Genomic DNA, 20,589 nt, shown 5'->3' on the forward strand with positions numbered 1-20,589 from the left:
ACGTTGCTAATGGTCTATGTTTTGCAATATATCTGAATTAATTATAGTCATGCATTGCTTAACAGGGATACTTTCTGAGAACTGTGTCATTAGGTGATTTCCTTGTTGCACACATGGCAGAATGTACTAACACAAACCTGGATGGTATAGCCTATTGCTCCTAGGCTACAAACTGTACAGCATATTACTGTGAATACTGTAGGCAAATGCAACACAATGTTAAGTATTTGTGTATCTAAACATAAGAAAAGTACAGTAAAAATATGGTATTATTATCTTATGGAACCACTGTTGAATATGCAGTCCAAAATCGACCAGAAAGTTGATACATGGCACATGACTGTATATTGCTTTTAAAATGCAACTGGTAGTTCAGGTTTTTCAATGGCTCAGATAAATCTCTCCTTCTTCACTTCCAGTAGTTCACATTTATAAAGTTTTACTGAATTTACAAACTTATCTTAGTCTTAGAATCCAAGCAAAGTGCTAAATCTTCAAATTTTATCATAGATTTCCTTAGCTAAGAACTAGAATGACACATTGAAACCTCAGCCTGGGTTAGGAAATGTCATCTATACTTGAGAAATCCATCCTCTGATGATTAAGAAAATCACATACAGAGAGTTATAGAAATTCTGGTTATTAACCATTAGAAAGTTTCTCCTAAAATATACTATCTTTGGCAGCTGTTATGCTTCACAGCTGTTATATCAGCAGCTGACAAAGACAAGCTTTCACTGTTAGGAGAAACAAGAATCCACAGAAAATGCTTTGCCTCCAATTATAATTGCTCAAGGTTTTTACATTTATATGTTCCTGATACTTTGCAGTGTTAGAGAATATGTTACCGTGTGTGGTATTTACTATTATGAGAAATGGAAGGCAGTAATACCCCTCTGAAATATGCTTTCCTTTATACCATATCACTATCACTCCATAGCATGAGATCTTGTTTCTCTTACTTAAAATTCTGCCTCGCTCTGCTTCTGAAAGCCAGATGGGGACAAGTTCAACAATCTGAAATCTAACACAACTGACAACTCAGTAAAGGAGAAAAAGATTCCAGTTTCTTTTGACTATTGATAGAAAATGAACCTTTCCCTACTTCCCACAACTCCATAGTAGCTAGAGGTAGCAAGGCCCATTTTTACTTGCAAGAACTAGAATATGGTTTCAAAGGAACTGTAAGCTCTTAAGTGACCAACAAGCAAAAGTATTATTATTTCAAATTCTCAGCCTCCCAAACACAGGAGATTCATGATAGAATGTAGTTTACTGAAGAACTCCAAACTGCTGAGATGCATAAGTACACAAAATTCCTCATATCACTTTAACTGCAAGCCTAAAATAGATGAGTAGATTTATAAAGGGCATGAGTAGTAAACACTGTAAACAACTGGCCAACAGAAGCTACTGAAAAGTAGGATCTCTAACAAAAAGCTCATCAATGTCACTAGCTCCCATTATGTTCAAGTTATTCAAAATTATTCAAGTTATTAGAAAAAACTATTGGTCTTAAATATTAAGCTACATTCAATTAAATCTAATTTGCACATTACCTTTCGAGTTTGCATTTTCTCTGTTCTCCTCCGAAAGGCAACATAAGGGTCATTGTTGGTAGAACCATCCCTTTTCTCTTGTTTTATCTGAGGAATGAGAGATGGTCCCCTGCAGTTTTTACGTTTTCTCACCCAGTAGTCATATACAGCTTTAATAAGGTAATCATCTTCATTTAGCAGCAGTTTCGCTTCTTGAAGTGTTACAAGCTAAATGAAAAATACAAAATGTCATTGACTACAATGTTTCAAGAAGAGAAAAGATTACAGCTATAGGGGAAAAAAATGTGACCAGTTCTAACAATTATGATTGGATATTACAATGGCAGGTGAAGACACAATTCAATTCAATCTCACAAAGGACTCATCAATTAGTAGATTTATCAAAATATTGATACTGAGTTCTGACACTTAAAATATTTAAGAAGGCTCAATAAACAATACTTGGGAAGACTACAATAAATTTATGCCTCAGGGAAGATACCCACAGTCCTTCAAAATTCTGATAATCTATGATTCTACACATGTGAATATTGACCAGTTTTCAAGTCAACTAGCTTCTGTTTGTTTTTCAATAGAAACTAAAAGAGAAGGTTTCTCTTTACCTACCTCTAAAATAAAAGATGACTATTTCCTACTATATTTCAACTTACTATAATATGGCTCTTTTGGAACTGATAAAAAACAAATTTAGCATGTTTCCAGAAGTTTTGACATTATGCAATTTTGAATTCTTTCTACTAATGACATACAAAAGCAATCCCTTTAGCCAAGGGTTTAAGTACTAGACAATCCTTGTTCTTAACACTCATTCTACTAATGACATTGTCATGTCTGGGACAGTGGCCCTAAGATGGTTCCCTTAGGAGCTCTAACATTGGTATCTCAGGAACCTACTTCTTTATCAATGCAACCAGTATAATGCTGACATAGCTCAAACTAAGGTTTATAAAAATTTGCTTGGTCACATCTGTTGCCTTGATCCTTGAATAGATGAGATAAGCCAATCAGCTTTAGTAGTATGGAATGGGGGTTGCACATATCCATTTACAGTGAACTTTAGAAAAAGATTATGTCATTTTAGGGTGGGAAAGCCCGCTTAAGTGATGTATCCTGGTCTTTTTACCTATACCACTTTAGAGATGAAAACTCATTTTCACAACAGATATTTCCCAAGAAAGGTTTCCCTAGAACTTGGAAATGAAGGAAAAATTTTTCCTCACTGAAATTATAAGATCAATATACGTGTTGATCTGTATGTTGTGTAAAGTCTACTGAAGAAGGCATGACTCACCAAATAAATTTCTCATGATTTGACTTCTTGTATTGGCATAACTTCATGGAATAAATGCACTGATCATTGGACCTCAAGTCCTATGATGATTTCTACAGTTAGTCAGTTTCTTATTATAATTTCGCTGCCTATTTAGCTTAACTACAGGAAGAGAATACACTGACAATGTCAACTAAAGTATTCTAGTCCACGTGACAACTACGTTTAGTGCAGTAAAATGATAAGTGGTCATTCTTTGGTTACCCAGTCTCTCAGTAGAGGCCGCTCAAATGCATCGGAGAGGCTAACTTGGTCCTTAAACTGGAGGGCCAAAGCCTGGAATATGAGACCAAACCAAAAGAACCAGTATTTCCAAACATCAGCTTTAAATGGACACTTTCCTGTTAGCTGAAGTTCTCCAGAATGGTGATGTAGACTCCCAGAGTCTACAAGGAGAGAGGTAGAATAAAAATTAAGCTTTCTGGATCTAAAAAAATTCTACCTTATCCCGACAGCATTATAGCATCACTGGTAGCGCTTATGTGTTCTGGAGGCCAAGGGAAACAATGCTGTTATACGCTACATGTGCTTTAGCTGTTTGGCCATTATGCTTCTGGTAAAATTTTGTAATCATCACTAACTAAATCAAGAACTTAACCTCAGAGTGGGGAAGAGGGTAAAGCCTCTTTCCACCAGTCAGCAGAATAGTACTTAATACTATCAAGTTCACACTGCTTCCTATGCTCCTGCATGATGTGTGTCAGGAGATTAAAACACCCGCTCAGATTTTCTTCTCTGGTGCTTCTTGCTCCAGCTTGCAATGTCTTTTTGCCTTGCTGTTAAGTACCCTCTTTATGTCACAGGTAGTAAGAACTCAATATACAGTTTACAGGTAAACATCGTAATATTTCTTTCCAATGTTAACTGTGGTTTTTATATTGTTATACAGCAACTTCCTATTTTATGAAATGATCTTGGTTTTAATTTTTCTGTAAAAATTATCTTTAGCTATTCTAAGGCAACTAGTATCACTGCATCTCTATTATGGTGATGGCATCAATTTGACTGGGCAAGAACTACTTATAGATAAAGTAGTCACAAATTATGTCACATGATTAGAAATCCACAAAATCAGAACCCTACTATTTTTATATAGTATAGAAAAAGTTCTGTCATTTAGCATGTACATCATCTACTAGAGAGCAGTAAAAACTAGTATTTTAACTGGCAGAAGGGTCTGTGAAAAATTCATTACTTCCAAGATATCTGTGAGTTGTTTGATTTATTTATTTATTATCTAGGGACTTGGGGATGGGGAGATAAAAAAAATTTTCCTACTATATGGGCTTTTCTTCTAGATTGCTACAAGCTCCATGAAGACTAGGACCATCTAGTTTGCTAATGGACAAAACCCATGGTATAGTAATTTCAATAAATACATTTTCAATACACAAATGAATAAATTACATATAAAACTTAATGTCTTTTAATTTATAAAATAGTCAATTAAGCAGTAAGTAATTAACAATTAACTACTATCAGCACATCCATGAGTTTTAGGATGTGGGGAAAATAAAGGAAAAGACTTTAAGATGAATTCACTACCTAAAAAAAACCTCACAATATGGCAATAAAGGTAAGACATAACTACAAATTAATCAATAAGAGAACGATATAAAAATTTGGAACTGAGTATCAGTATAATAAAATACAGAGCAGAGTAAAAAAAATTTCCATCTGGGAGTGCCTGCATTTCTTTTCGATGTTGATAAGTGACCATCCCTCCGTTATGCACCTTCTTTTTTCATTTTGCTTCTTTCAAATCTGATTGTTTACTATTTGTGCAATAGCCCAAATATTGCCAAACGCAGGTTTCCATATAATGATAAGCATTTGCATTAAATTCAAAAAGGATTAAGTGATCACTTTTCACTTTATGCTAAGAATGAATCAGCACAGTTCAAAATCAACACAGAGAAATTGTGATATGACTCTAAACAGGTAACACTATAAAGAAATATTCTCATAAAATGATCCCTAATTTACATAATACCACAAAATTATAGAAAGACAATCTGAGGAGAAAACGTCAGCATTCAATGAAATAAAAATATACGTTTTTATACATTGAGCATTCTATATACATTAAATTAAGGAGTATGCATTATCTTCACCAAAGATCCAGAAAATGGAAAACATCTTCAACTATAGCTGCAAAGACGTGGTAGAATTATAAACTCCTCCTGTCTTTGGGCAAGTGCCCAAACATAAACCATGTACCATTTTTCAAGGAACATATGCCCAAATCAAAAAAGAAAATACCTGTTTAATTTCTAAGACTGCTAATGCCATAGCTAAATAACACTTTTCTCTCTCCTAGAAAAGTGATACTAACCTATTAAATTCATACTATTCCACTTATCTCCATGCTTGAGATGACTATTTTAGAAGGATCTCTTTATCAATTCATTTCTTCCTTCAAAACTTGCACTGGAGCTTTCTGATTCTTAACACTACTAACCGATGGCTGAACCAAAAATATCTCGGAATAATGAAATCATAATGATAAAATGATTAGAACAAAGGTCTATCCAATTCTATGAACAATCTTCTAAGGTCTTAGAAATTGTCAAGAATTCTGTTAATATGCCATTTAGGAGAAAATTCTTTTCTAACTACATATTGATGGATCACTGACATGCTAAAGCCAACCTTCTTGCAGTCATAGGAATGACCCCTGATGTTTTAATAATATAAAGTTAAAAACAAATCTGGATAAGATTCAAATGAGGTGAAATGAAACATATAAAATTAAATTAAATATTAAATTCAAATTATTTGTGTAATTGGATTACTCTTTCATTAACTTTGTGTAGCATAATCATAATAAAATACCTGTACACACATATTACAGCATGGTGTGGTGGTTTTTAAAACTGTACTATGTGACAGTTCATTGAGACTGCTTCAAAAGATCTAGATCAAATTTCATTTTTAATATACAAATATTTAAAAGTTACAGTAAAGAACATACAAAATTAAAAAACATAGGAGACTGTGTAAAAGTGTACTTGTTCCTAGAGTACCTGAGAACCACATTTTCCTAACTACTACACTGATTTGGTGCATCTGCTTGGGAACTGCCCCAGCCAGAGCACAATTAATAATTCAATTTCAAGTAAACATTTAAGGTGCTGCATGATGAAAAAATGGATAATCTGATTATTATATTATATTGAGCTTTGGGCACTTCTGACTTTTGTAAGTACAATGAAGGTTGGGAGCATATATCAGTCGTAGTTTCTACTTGTAACCAATAGAAAGGAATTTATTAAAAATAAACTGGATAGCTCCACATCTTCAGAAGTTTGGAGAATTAGGCTTGGAATCTACAATGACTAAAATCAGGCCACAAAACTGATTTAGTGGGGAAATCACTGCTGCCTGCACTATGAACATCACTGGCATGGACTGTAGTTCGGACAGCTGCCACTGCCACTGACACTGTGGTAACTCTAATCTTGCTGCCACCTCCACTACCACCAGAGATTTCTCTGTGATCCCTGCTTCTTTGCATTACTAGCTCTCAATTTAAATTTGGGGATTTTAATTGGCAGAGCCTAGGTCATGTGATAGTCTCCTAATTCAAAGCAGGGCAATAGTACCCTAGATGAAAAAGGGGTTTTGAAAGAGCAGTTAGCCTTCTCAGTTCTTATGGAGGCTGGGAGGCAGGTTCTGCCTTGCACCAAGACTCATCAAGCGAAGGATTTTCCAAATACAGGATGAGGTCTTAGGCTGCAAAGAACAGCCTATAAGAGTATTAAATGTTCATCTTTTTTTAGCTATAATTATCAACATAGTATATCTTTCTTCTTAAAGGACTATTTAACTGTTTAGGAGCATTCCTAGGAAAAACCCATAGCTCTGGCTTCTATTTCCAGTCTCCAAGACTATGGCAGGAATCTGGCTCTAGGAAATAGAGGTGCTATTAAGTCATGGAACCTAAAATATGGAACTTGGCTGAGTGAAAATAGGGCACAGGGTAATGAGAAACTCCTCTTTCAGCCTGAGAAGATAACGAGCCTTGTTAGGTGACTGTGAAATATTTAGTAAAATCATCACCTTGGGATGCAGATGACATGTTTAACTAAGACCATAGTATTAGAAATGTAGGGCCAGGCATTCCAGGCAGAAGGGAAAACGTAGAGCTATAAAAGGACATGGTACACAGGGGACCAGAAAAAAGCCCAGTGTGGCTGGAGTCAGATAGAATATAGATTTTACTTCATAGACAGTGGAAGCTGGCTTTTTTTTTTTCCTTAGGAGACTAGTGTTTAATAATATGGCTGGTGGCAGAATAGTAGTAGTTCAAGTGAAAGGTAATAAAAATGAGGCAAGTAGGTACACACAAATACAGGGTAAGCATCCTTAATCTGAAAATCCAAAATTCTCCAAAATCCAAAACTTTCTGAGCACCGACATGATGTCACAAGCGGAAACTTCCACACTGCCACACTGGACCTCAAATGACGGGTCACAGTCAAAATGTAGTCAAAATTTTGTTACACAAAATTATAAAAAAAGTTGTATAAAATTACCTTCAGTCTACGTGTATAAGATGTATATGAAACATAAATGAATTTCATGTTTAGACTTGGGTCCCATTCCCAAAATATCTCATTATGTACCTGCAAATATTCCAAAATCTGAAAAAAATCTGAAATCTGAAACACTTCTGGTCCCAAGCATTTTGGCTAAGAGTTACTCAGCCAGTATGATATTTTGAAACAAAAAATTGGTTTGATTTAGTGACATTTGGATATATGAATGATTACAAAGAAGTCAAGCACTAAAGTGCAAAGCTGATCAATTGAGTGGAAGATGATGATGCCATTAACAGAGAAAGAGAAAGCAAACCTGGGGGAGGTAAAGTAAGGGGGGTCTGGAATGTTGAATCTGAAATACTTGCTCATGTGGAGAGGTTCAATAAGAAACACAGCTCTGGAGCTTAGTGGGAAAAGGCACGGATTTGAGAACCAGCAACAAACTGTTAGTAAAGAATAAATGCTCAGGACAGATACCAAAGGAACCACCAATGCATGAAATATAGAGGAACAATGAAAGAGGAGATGAAAAGAAAAAAAGAATCAGGAAAATGTGTTTGTTAACATCATCCAACACTACAGGGATATTTTAAATAGGATACAGGTTGAAAAGAAGCTCTTGGATGACAATTAGGAGGTTACTGGTAATCTTAAATAGTGCAATTTCAGTAAACTGAAATGGATTGTGATGTGAATGAATAAAAGGTGAACACAGGTAAAACAGCAACTCAAAGTACTGTAAAAAAAAAAAAATGTAAACATAGGAAGCACCAAGTATAGCTCAACTTCTGAAAATTTAGCTATGACAAAAAAAGAAAAGACACAGGGTGGTAGTTTACTGACAAAGATGGGGTCAAATGAAAGAGTTCTCTTAGAAATAGGGACCCTCGGGCAACTTTTTGGACAGAGTAAGATTGAAGAAATGAGAGAAAAGATGACTGAAAATAAAATATTCAAGGAATATACAAGGTATACAAGGAAGAGTTACAAAGGGTTTAGGATTATGCCTCTATAAAAAAGGATAAAAGGTGGTATGGAGGTAGAGGGAAGGAAAATGATGGAACTCATGGCTGAGGGTCTCTATTTTCTTCATGGTTTAGAAAGAGCATTCTGTTTTGGGTAGGGGAGTAAAGAAAAAGTATAGAAGGAATGTGTGGTAAGTGGATAGCAGTGAAAGGTCAACAGAGTAGAGAGGTTAATAAATAACAAAAAATAGGGTGTTAGATAGTTTATAAGAAGGAGAAAATAAAGCTTTATAAATTAAAACACTGAGGGTTTTAGAAACAAAACTTTTAAAAAACATTTATTTCTTGGAAAGTGTTTTATTAAGGTATTTATTTTAGAGGAAATCCTATGAAAGAGAATGCCCTTTAAGGTGGCTTGTAATTTAAAAAAATAAACTTTTTGTTTAGAAATCATCGAAAACAGAAAATTTGCAAAAATAAAGTATTTCAAAGAATACCTGTATACCCTTTAGATTTGGACTCTCTCACTGTTAGCTTTCATCTCCGTTTGTTTTAACACTTGTGCACATGCACGCTACACTCTCTCTCTCACACACATACACACCCTTTTTTCTAATCCATCTGAGGGTAAGTTACATATATCATGGCTCTTTACCCCCAAAATACTTAAGTGTATATTTATAAAGAATAGTGATATCCTCTTCCATAACCATAGTAATGAACTTTAGTAAATTTAACATTGATATTTTACCTAATCTACCATCCATATCCCAATTTCGTCAACTGACTCAAAAATAATCGTTGTAGCATTTTCCCCCTTCCAGTATAAGATTCAGTCTCAGGTCAGGTATTGCAATTAGTTGCCATGTCTGAAAGAAGATTATTAAGATTAAATCAAAGAATTTGGTAACTAGATGAATTTAGGGATTGAAGGAAAAGGATAAAAAAAATAGGTGATTCTGAGTTTTGGGAGTCACTGGAGAGATAAGGAATATGCAATCATCTAGGATAAGACAGTAAGTTCAGTTTTGGAAAGGTTAAACTTGAGAGGACTAAGGACCATCTAGGTGGACATAAGAAGAACCAAAAAGAGAAAAAAATTCTGGAGCTTGAGAAAGAGGTCAAGGCCAAAGGTATACGGATTATTATATCCACAAAATATGCTATTACCCAAAAATATATAGGATAAGAATACCAAGAACAGAAATTCAAGACACATGATGTTTACAGGAGTTGAATAAAAAGGAGCTAGCGAAATAAAGTTAGAAGGAATGGTCATAAGAAATAATAAAACCAGAAGGGAATAAATTGTATTTAAAAAACTCACAAATGTGAAGATAGTTTCAAAATATAAGGATAGTACAAATAAAATAAACAGATTGAGATCGAAAATAATTACAGCATTTGGCAACAAAGGCTTTCAATAATGCCTCCATTGAAGTAGTCTTCTAGAATTATGGACACGGAAGGTCTACTTCAGTCTATCTTTTATGTCTTTTTCTACCAATATTAAGATAAATATCAGTTTAACTATAAACTTGATTCCTTGTCCTGGGATCTGGTAGTATGCCAACCCCCAAAAAGGAAAAATAAGGGGATCAATGAATTGACCAATCAAGGACTTGGAATGAAGACAGCCCTTTGGTTTAATCCTAGGTTCTAATAACAGGACCATTATCTTATTCCAATGATTAAATTTCCACTTTTATCTGTACTGCTGAAAGCAAATGCTATCATGCTCTGTGCCTAGCCAGTGTTTGTTTCAGGCCTAGAAGCTTGTCTCTGGGCAAAGAGAACTAAAATAGGAGGATGGTGCTGATTTTATGCACATAGTTAACTGCACTGTTTACATACTTTTTTGTTTGTCCTGCCCACTTCGATAATAAGCTCCACAAGGGCAGAACTTTTGTCATCTGTCTTGTTCAGTGCTATCACCTGTCTTGTTCACCTGGGCACTAAATAAATATTACTGACTGACTGAAAGAAAGCAAAGTATAGAACCGAGAGTTGAAGGCTCTTGATGATATAATCTTAGACACAATGAGTAAGTTCTAAGCAAACACGAGAAACAGTAAAAATACCAAAAGACTGATCCAGCCTACGAACGCTAGGAAAATTTACATCTAAAGAAAAACGGAAACTCATCTGATACCAGTGATCAAAATCCCTGGAAAACTGTAAGCATTAATTATAATGAATATCACTTTGGTAATTTAGAAAAATTCCCAATAAAAAAACAAGAAAGACAACGAAGCTCTCAAAAACCAATAAACTGAATTTTACAAAATTCAATTTTCAAAGTATACTTCTTTGGATAGTACTGATGGATATTACTTTCCATCATAATGGGGAGAAAAAACTGGAAGAAAGGCTAAATATGCAGCAAAGTCATTTTCTAATGAAAAAATCTGGGAAATGCTCTGAAAAGCTGAGAATGCCTCAGAGATTTAAAAGACTTAAGCAGTAGAGTAAGGGAAAATAATGAATTTGTATGAGTAAACTAGTGAAAAGTTTTAATGATCTACTGTAAAAAGTTTATTTGCAACTTTATTATGTCTGTAATCTAGTATATTAACAATTAGCATATTAATACACAGGTACACCAAAATTATTTTAAAAATAGTTCATTTTTAAAAAATCTAATAACATTATCAACAATGCTCATTATAGCAAATCTGGAAAACACAGAAAAATAAAGAACATAAAAATCACTAATAATTCCAGCACTCAAATACAAGCATTGTTGGCATTTTGTTGTACTTTCTTGTTCTTTTTCTACATATGTATATACGTATAAATGCTGTATACAAACCTCAGAGTTTTCCACATAAATAATTCTGTAACCTGTTTTCTAGATCTAATATTATATAACAAACAATTTCCTACAGCACTAGACATCCCTCAAAATCATAATTTTTAATGGCTGTATTATATTCCATCCTATAGACAACTTGTAGTTTATTCTGAGCATCCCTGTTCTAATTATTTTTCTTTAGAACAATTCCTAGAGATGGGATTACTAAATCAAAGTGTATAAACATATTAAGGCTCCTAACATAGGCTGCTTAATTGCTTTCCAGAAAGACAGTACCATTTTAAATCCCCTGTGCAATATACATACATACATAAATATATATATATATCTTACTAAAAACTCTTTATTACCTTGTGAATAATTTTTTCCTCACTTAAACGTTTTAATATTATATAATTAAAACTAAAATTGATTTAAAATGATGAGTATCTTAAGATAAATCTGGGCAACTGAGCAAGATTTGACATAAGATGACTACCTTAGAGATCCAACCAAGCAAATTTAGTTACTGAAGCACCAAAAAGACAGCCATAAGGAAAGAATCAAGAAGATATTATAACACTGTAACAAGTATTATTTTTAATCCAAACAGAAAAAGAGTCAGAACAGAACTTCATACTCATATTCAAGGAAATTATGCTTAAGTATTCCATTCAAATATTGTAAATAAAAATTCTAGGATGTCAGGAAAAAAAATTCAAGAGATAGTAAAATGCAACACATTCAGCTCTTAAAGAAAATGCAAAATAAACATGCTAATTGGGTTAACTGTAAGATAAGAGACATTTTTACATGGTACAGTACCTGATTAGAACTGGCTTTTTCAAGTCTGTCAATCATAATTTCAAATTGCAAAGGCTTAATTTCCATCTTTCTGTTAAGTCTATTTAATAAGGTCTCATCTTCTGAATCCATATCATAATCCGGTTGCTCGTTGTCTAGATTAAAAGCTGGGAAGGAAAAGAAAAATTATTCAAATTGAGGAGAAATTATGGAGTTACATGGTTTTTATCATTATTTGACCAGAGACTACTTCTAAATTTTAATGCAATGACCAAAGAGGAGCTCATGAGCAGATATCTAAAAATTAATTTCAGAGACTAATTGCACAATGGAAGGAAAAATAAAATTTTGCTTTATAGAGGATTTAAACATTAATAGAACAGCAAAAGCCAAGAAATTTCTTATTTTAAAGTATCACAGATACATGTCAAAATACAAAATAAAAACAGCAAATTGTAAAAAAGATGAAATATATTATGAACATGGTAGTTGGGTAGCATAATGGGGAAACTACGTAACAAAATTAAGAATCCAAAAATAAATTCAAGTACATAGTGTATGATATAAATGGTGTGTCAAATAACTGAGGATAAGATGGATTGTTTAAAGAAGAAAAGGTGCTGGCATAACAGACTAGTTATCTAAAAAAAAATTACTAAATTCCTTCCTCACACCAAACACCAATAAATGACGTAGTCAACAAAATTTTACAGTAAAAAGGAAAACACATAAAAACACTAGAAGAAAACACAGGGGGAATAACATGCGCAGCAAACTCAGAAACCATAAAACTGATTAAAAATATACTGGACTACATAAAATTAAAAATTCTCCACATGGAAAATTTAATAAACTAAGTCAAAAGACAAAGAACAAACAGGAAGAAAAGGGTAACATAAATAACTGATTTCCTTAAAGATTTTTTACAAATTAATAAGAACTAATAACAACAAAAACTGGCAAAGGATGTGAATTGGCATTATAGCAGAGAATAAATATAAATGACTTAAACATAAAAAAGCTTAACTTCATTTGTAAATAAATAGATGCAAAGAATATAATGAGATAATAGGTTTCACTCATCAAACTAAGATCTAAAACTTGATAATATGCTATTTGGGAATAAATAGGGGGAGAGAGCCCCCTCAAACACTGTGAGGAGGAAATTATAAACTGGTATTTAGTTCAATTAAAAATGTATCCTCTTGAATTTGGCAATTCTATTTCTAGGAATTTATCTTATACATAAACCTACACAGGAACAAAGATATATATACAGGGTATTAGCTGTAACATTGTAAGAAATGAAAAATGCAAAACAAGCAACGTATGTAGGATTAGATAAATAAAATACGGTTTATACATACATGGAATATAGACTGAAATCCTGAGAAAAAAATGACACTGACCTATGTATACTGATATGGAATGAAACTGATCTTCATGAACATTAAGTGAAAAAAGCTAAGGTGTAGAATAGCGCATATAGTGCACTACGATATGTGTTTTAAAAAGGGCAAGAATGAATATATATGCATATGCTTGTAAATGCACAGAATATTTTTGAAAGGATATCTAAGAAACTGATAATAGCTCTCTATCTTTGGGTAAGGGAACTGTGGGAGTACGGGTTTAAGGATGGTGGAGAGAATTAAAATGTTCTCTTTGTTCCCTTTTGTACTGACATTTTAAGTATGTACATTTATTAATTATTAAAATATGAAGGGAAAAAACCCTACAATGCCACATATTATATATTGAAATTACATGACAAGACTTAGAGTAAGACAGTAAGAGAGATACCAATCACCAACAATTTGCTTACTTAAAGGCTGTCTGCACATCAATGTGTAAATATCCTACATTCATACCATGTGAAATCTCCTGGCATTCTCAGATTCAGCATGACATTCTTAAAGATTCATAATACAGTAATAGGAACAGATATGTATATTTATATGATTTTAGTAAAATCAGCCTCCTACTACAGATAGTACTAATGAACTTAAAGGTATTTGTTTTATAATCAGTAAATGACTGTATCTCAAAAATCTGAACTCTAGTACATTGCTTAAAAAAAAATTTACCACTGGATAACAACAACAAAAACAAAAATAAATGTTAGCTAACACTTATAAACTTATATAGCACTTACTATGGGCCAGGCAGTGTTCAAAGTCCTTTATACATACTAGTCACAACCCCCAATGTGGTAGGTAGTATTTTATCTCCCAATGAGTCTCACATTCTAAAATTTAACTTGTATTACATATTGTATTTAACTTGTATCACATACTATACAAAATTAATAAATCAGAGGAAATAGTTATTCACAAATTAATGACACAGATTACTTGGTATGATTCATTTAAAATATTCCTGAGAAGAAAATGTACTTTTTCCTTATCTTTTATGTAAGGTTTATCTTTATTACGTGATTATAAATAATCTAAAAGTATGCTTGTAAAAAGTCAATCCAATCTAAATCACACTCAATGGCAGATGATATATATCTCACAAACTATAGAGATTACTAAAAATTATTCTTCCTTCCACAAAGGGATGTTGTACTTGTAAATGCACATAATGAAAGTCCAATGATCTGCCTTTAGTCCACAGACTAACAACAAATAGTCAATAAAATCAGGTAGTTGATACAAATAGAAGACATTTTAGAGAAAGATTTTAAAAAATATTGAGCAGAGTTAATCCAACATACTGAATTTCTAAGTTAAACAGAAGTTTTCAAAGTTCAAGGGAAAGGGTATATATACAATTTGTGCATGACCATCTTTTACACACCTACCTAATCTTACTCACCTTTTGTTCCTCCACCTCCTATCTGCTCTATCTTCTTATTCTATTCTTACAAAAGCCAGCGCCCCAGCTTGTGAGGCAGGGGAAGGGACAAGAAAAGCTGGGAAATAGTTTAGAAAAATTAATAGTGAGAATTGACAGGAGATCTGACAATGCGTTAAATCAGAACCAGGGTAAAGACTTGCACTAGCACTCTAAGTATTCTATACTAACATTTCTCTTTTCATTCAAAAACTATACAAGAATCATCGATTTAGGTATTCTGTTGCTTCCAAATCAGGTACAAGTGTTTGCCTGTACCTCTCTTTACTTGATTTTATATTATCTCTTCTACCAGATAAAAAGATAAATACTTTAAAAGCAGTGATTACTAAAGCTGTTGAATAAAAATAGCATTTCTTTAATATATAAATATTAAGAAGAGGTTCTTCTAAACTACAAGCAGAACATCTTCTTCTTCTTTTCTTTTTTTCAAGAGACAGGGTCTCATTCTGTTGCATGGGCTGGAGTGCAGTGGTACATCCATAGCTCACTGTAACCTGGAATTCCTGGACTCAAGACATCCTCTCATTTCAGCCTCCTCAGTAGCTGGCACTACAGGTGCACACCACCATGACTGGCTAATTTTTAACATTTTTTTGGTAGAGATGGAGTCTTGCTATGTTGCCCAGACTGGTCTTGAATTCCTGGCCTCCTGCCTTGGCCTCCCAAAGTGTTGGGATTATAGGCATGAGCCACCGTGCTTGGCCTCAGGCTGAATATTTTCAGTAAGCTTATTAACACTTCATTTTTTGAAACCTAGAAAGCTTTTTCTTGCTAAAAAAATAAACCTTACAAATAGTTAGTGTCACAGGCCAGTCGACTAAACAAAACAGGTAAAATAATACCACCTTCCCCAAAATAAAGAGGGGGAGAAAGCAGGTAGGAGGTTTGAAAATTTCTTGATGCAGTAGATTAACAGAATTAAGACATGAACAAGGCTAACAATGGCATGTGTCTTTGTGTGCACAGAAGAATTCTGTGGTGAAGTTAACCAAGCAGTAAACAACAAAAAGAGAAAAATGAGGGAATTTAAGAGTGTGCATGATAACTATGAGAAGGAAAAGGGAACAAAACACAGAGATATTAAAATAGTTAATGATAAGAAAGAAGCGAAAAGATGTCATTTATTATAATATGGGCCATAGAAGGCTTAGCTCTGAAGTACTAGAAAGTAGAAGGAAAAAAGTAAAATGCTAAGAATTCTATTAAATAGTTTCAGTTCTCAGGCATTAAGAATCTGTACAATAAGTCCACCTTTTTTGGCTTTAGTTATTTGGGTGGTCCCCAGCCTTGCAATCAAAAGCACTGATCTAAATACTTCACCCTTTGCAAAAAATAGATTTCCCTGAATTTATTTCAAGTTTCAAAGTTTATTTCAAGGTTCTAAGTTCTAAGGCAGAACTTTAGTTTTTTATTTGTAGCCCTAAACATTTCCAGTTAGTTTTAAATAGCTTATTAAAAATGTAACTCAGTTGTTGCTTATAAGTATTGTAAATTAAAATTATTCATAATAATGGTTACCACTGAGGCAATTCCTTATTTCTAAATGTACACTTTTACATAAATTTTCTTTAAGCCTCACAAAATTCTGAAAGCTATTTGTATCTTTGTATTGCATACACTGAAATTGAGACTTTAAAGGTGTTTTAAGTAATTAATTTGCACCAAGTCACATAGAATTTGAACCCGGGTCTGTTGAATTCTGAAGGCTATGCTGTTTTCCTTTTACTCCATCTTGCCTAAAAGGAGTACATTTACATCTTCTCCCAGTCCGTGGTTTGTTTTTATGGCTTTTATTGTACAGAAATTTTAATATACTAAAATTTATCAGTCTTTCCCTTTATGGTCTCTGTTCTTTGCCTTGAGAATTATCTTCAGGTCATAAAGGTATCCTTGCACATTTTCTTCCAAAAATTTTGCTTTTCATATTTATTCTTTATCTCTATTTTTTTCCATATGGGAAACAAACTCACCCAGCACTACTTATCAAATATTTCCATCCTCTCCCCACTGATCTGTAATGCCACTGCAGTCATACATCAAATTTCCATATATGTGTGGGTGTGTTTCTAATCTCTTTTCTCTTTCCATTGGTCTACTTAGCAATCATTGAATTAAAGATTAATATAACAAGCCATAATATTTTAAGAACGGGTTAATTATAGGAGAAAGGAGGAACAGAAGGGAGGGGGATAGGGATAGCACCTAGACTTCTTTTAATATACCTTGTTTTATAGATATGACTTTCCAAACCATATAACTATTTTACATAGTTACAAAACAAAATAAAATCTTGGGGAAAAAAATCCCTAAAATTAAAAATTAAATGGAACAAGTAAGCCTAATTGTCACTTGGGTTCAACTGTAAGTATCTTGAAGATACAGTAAAGTGACTATATATTTCTAGTGGGCATACCCCAAGGACTAAAAGCAAAAACCAATCAACCAACAAACAAAAACCTGAAACTGTTTTCGGTAATTATATTGTTGGTGGAAGAGCTAGCATTATTATTCTGAGACTACTGTGGTGTCCTGTGGGAAACATGGGGGATTATGTGGATGTACTCAGGTATTAGCATAAATTCATGATGTATTTTAGCTTTAAAAAATTTTAAGGCTGTATTTCCCAGGTTAAGTCCACTAAAAAATCTTAAGAGATAATGGCCAATACAGTAGCAATGAGCACCCCTAGAGCCCAGCTTGTAGCATACAAATATAATTTCCCACCAAAAGGAACAAGAACATCCTGCAGGAAATACACAAGGTGAGCCTGGCACATCTTAGCTTTCTTGCTTCCTGGTATAGTAGAGTCATGTCAAAAAGACTTGGGAGCTAACCTGAATAGGTTCCTACTGACCAAAAACAGGTGACTGTGAGTATTGATAAGGATAATAAATTCAATGGATTGAAACATAATAAAAATGTATAAATCTATGATCTGTAATGATTATAAAACAAACATCTTCATAGTCACTTTTAGAGAGTACTAAGAAATCAATCTCCATCAGGAAGTATGTAATTTTTGGTTGTCTCTCCTATTGTGATGTCAGAAACTATTAATGACCATTGCCTTGATCCATTAATTCATTAGAGGTTGCAAAATAGTGACATTCTATCATTCCTCCTTGATTTACTTTAGCTGGAATATGTCTATCAAGAGAAACTTCCCCTTTCTCAACTATTTAGAGATTCTGAGATACAGTTCATAGAAATGGCAGGATAAATGCTTGATACCTGATTTAAAGAGTCTTAAGAGACTGATTAACCAGTTATAGCATATGGAAGTTCTCTTGACCCCAATTCAAAAGAATTCTAAATTCTTCTGTATAGTTAAATTGTCCTATAAATTTCTGGATCTCAACTTAAAAGGATCAACTGCTTTAAAAAAGGGAGATAAATGAGAGAAAGAGAGATCAAATCTATAGGACAGGCAAGAAATGTGCACGCTAAATATTTGATGATATTAAGAAAATGCTGGGTTTTTTTTAAGGGGTGATATGATATTATTATTGTAATAGTATTATTACATATTAATATTAGTATACAGTTAGATAATAATATTGTGATTATGTTTCAATATTCCCAAATGAAATAACATTGAGATGGCTATAAAATCATGGGGGTGGAGAAAAAGGTATATATAAATACAGAGGAATAGTGGTGGCCAAGTTAAATGATGAGTACTTGGCAGTTCATTATTATTATTTTTTCTACTTTTGAGTATGTTGAAAATATTACATAATAAAAGTTTTTAAAAAGATAAACATAGAGAATACATATTTAAGAATATATAAGAATCCCTTTTAAAATTCAATAAGAAAATTACCCCAAAATATGAAGAGGTAATCTACATAAAAAGATGTTTAACCTCACTTGTAATCTGTGAAAGGCAAATTTAAACCAACAAACACCAATTCGAACCCATAAAATTGAAAAAGATTTTAAAATTTGACAAGTGTCGATTAAAAAGAACTCACATATACTACTGGAGAAAACATAAACTGGTATGACCAGTTTAGAGAGCAATTCTGCAACACTTACAAGTTAAATACACACTGCCTATATGACCTAGCAATTCCACATTTGGGCCTATATCCTACAGAAGCTCTCATAAATGTGGACAAGGGGACATACATGTACAAGGCCATTCATTATATCATTAATCATAGAACCAAAACATCAGAAAAATAAATGTCCACCACTAGAAACAGATAAACTGAAATATAGTTATGCAAAATCATAGTTATGAAGTGAAAACTATGCTCACGCAAAAACATGCACACAAATGTTCATAGCAATTTTAGTCATAATAGCCAAAAATTGGAAACAAGCCCAAATGTCACTCCACGGCAAAGAGTTAAACAAACTGTAGAACGTGGAATTATACTCAGCAATAAATAAGGTCAAACTATTGGTACATGCAACAACTTGGAAAATCGGAGTAAAAGGCAATCTCAAAAGGTTATATACTGTAAAGTCCATTTATATAACATTCTTGAAATGACAAAATTATAGAGATGGACAACAGATTATTGGCTGTAAAACAAGGCCAATAAATGTACCTACTTCAAAAGATTCTTACAAAAATTAAATGAAATAGTTTGTGCATATCATAGTGCCACGTACAGAGTAAATGTTCAAAAAAGACATTCTATAATAAAGACATCTACACTCAAATGCTTATGGCAGCACAATTCGCAATTGCAAAGATGTGGAAACAACCCCAGTGCCCATCAACATAAGTAGATTAATAAAATGTGGTATGTGTACACCATGGAATGCTACTCAACTATAAAAAACAATGGAGAATTAGCACCTCTTATATTATCCTGGATAGAGCTTGAGCCCATCCTTCAAAGTGAGGTATCAAGAATGGAAAAACAAGCAACACTTGTACTCGCCATCAAATTGGTACTAACTGATCAACATTAAGGTGCTCACATGGTAGTAATATTCACTGGATGCCAGTCAGGTGGGAGGGTGTGGGGGTGAGTAAACTCACAACTAATGGAGGCAGAACGCACTGTATAAGGGAAGGGCATGCTTGTAGTCCTGGCTTGGGCAAGGAAAAGGCATTACATGTAACCAAAATGTTTGTACCCCCATGATATTCTGGGAAAAAAAATATTAAGCTGAATGCTTGACACTAAAAGTGGAAAAAAAAAAAAATAGACTGCTATTATTACTGAACCCTACTCCATTAATGGAGCAAGACTATCCTCTTAATTTAGCAGAAGAGAAAGTAAAGTACAACACAATTTTATAGGTCTTTTTAATATTAATGCCCTTAATAACTGAATAATTGGTGTATACAGAAGTCATGGTTTTTAAATACTTTAAGTCTCAACTATGAATAACTGGAAACTGTAATACCGTATTGCAGAAAAAAAAAAAAAAAGTACTACTTCCTGCCTCTCTGAAGGCTAACACCTCCCATGTATGAGTTGCTACATCTATTTCTCTGGCTTAAATGAAGACTTAATTAGTACCCAATGCACTTTTAATTTATTAAACTTAAAATCACAAAGGCTTCACTGGGGAAACATTTGAAATTAATTCATAGTAAAAAGAAGGAGGGGGACAATAAACCATCTATCCAGTTGTGGTTACATGTAGGAATAATTTTTTCTATTATTCTGAATCCATATATATAAAATTCTAATTTAAAGCTAAAAAGAAAAGTAACAAATGACCAGGAGTAACAACAGTGATGTCACGAATGATTTCTTTTCCT

At 33.3% G+C, this 20,589-nt stretch overlaps 1 protein-coding gene across 1 annotated transcript in view; it reads right to left on the reverse strand.

The window, feature by feature from the left end:
- The window catches only part of EPC2 (enhancer of polycomb homolog 2 (Drosophila)), a 128,541-nt gene that overhangs the window by 35,520 nt on the left and 72,432 nt on the right, over positions 1-20,589 (reverse strand). Inside the window, exons 3-4 of the mRNA XM_012659457.1 lie at positions 12,018-12,163; positions 1,560-1,766 (exon numbers count right to left, since the gene is read on the reverse strand). Coding sequence (XP_012514911.1) covers positions 1,560-1,766; positions 12,018-12,163 — 353 coding nt within the window. The remainder of the gene's footprint in view (positions 1-1,559; positions 1,767-12,017; positions 12,164-20,589) is intronic.

The sequence above is a fragment of the Propithecus coquereli genome, unplaced genomic scaffold (assembly GCF_000956105.1).
Source record: "Propithecus coquereli isolate 6110/MARCELLA unplaced genomic scaffold, Pcoq_1.0 Scaffold118, whole genome shotgun sequence".
Lineage (NCBI taxonomy): Eukaryota > Metazoa > Chordata > Mammalia > Primates > Indriidae > Propithecus > Propithecus coquereli.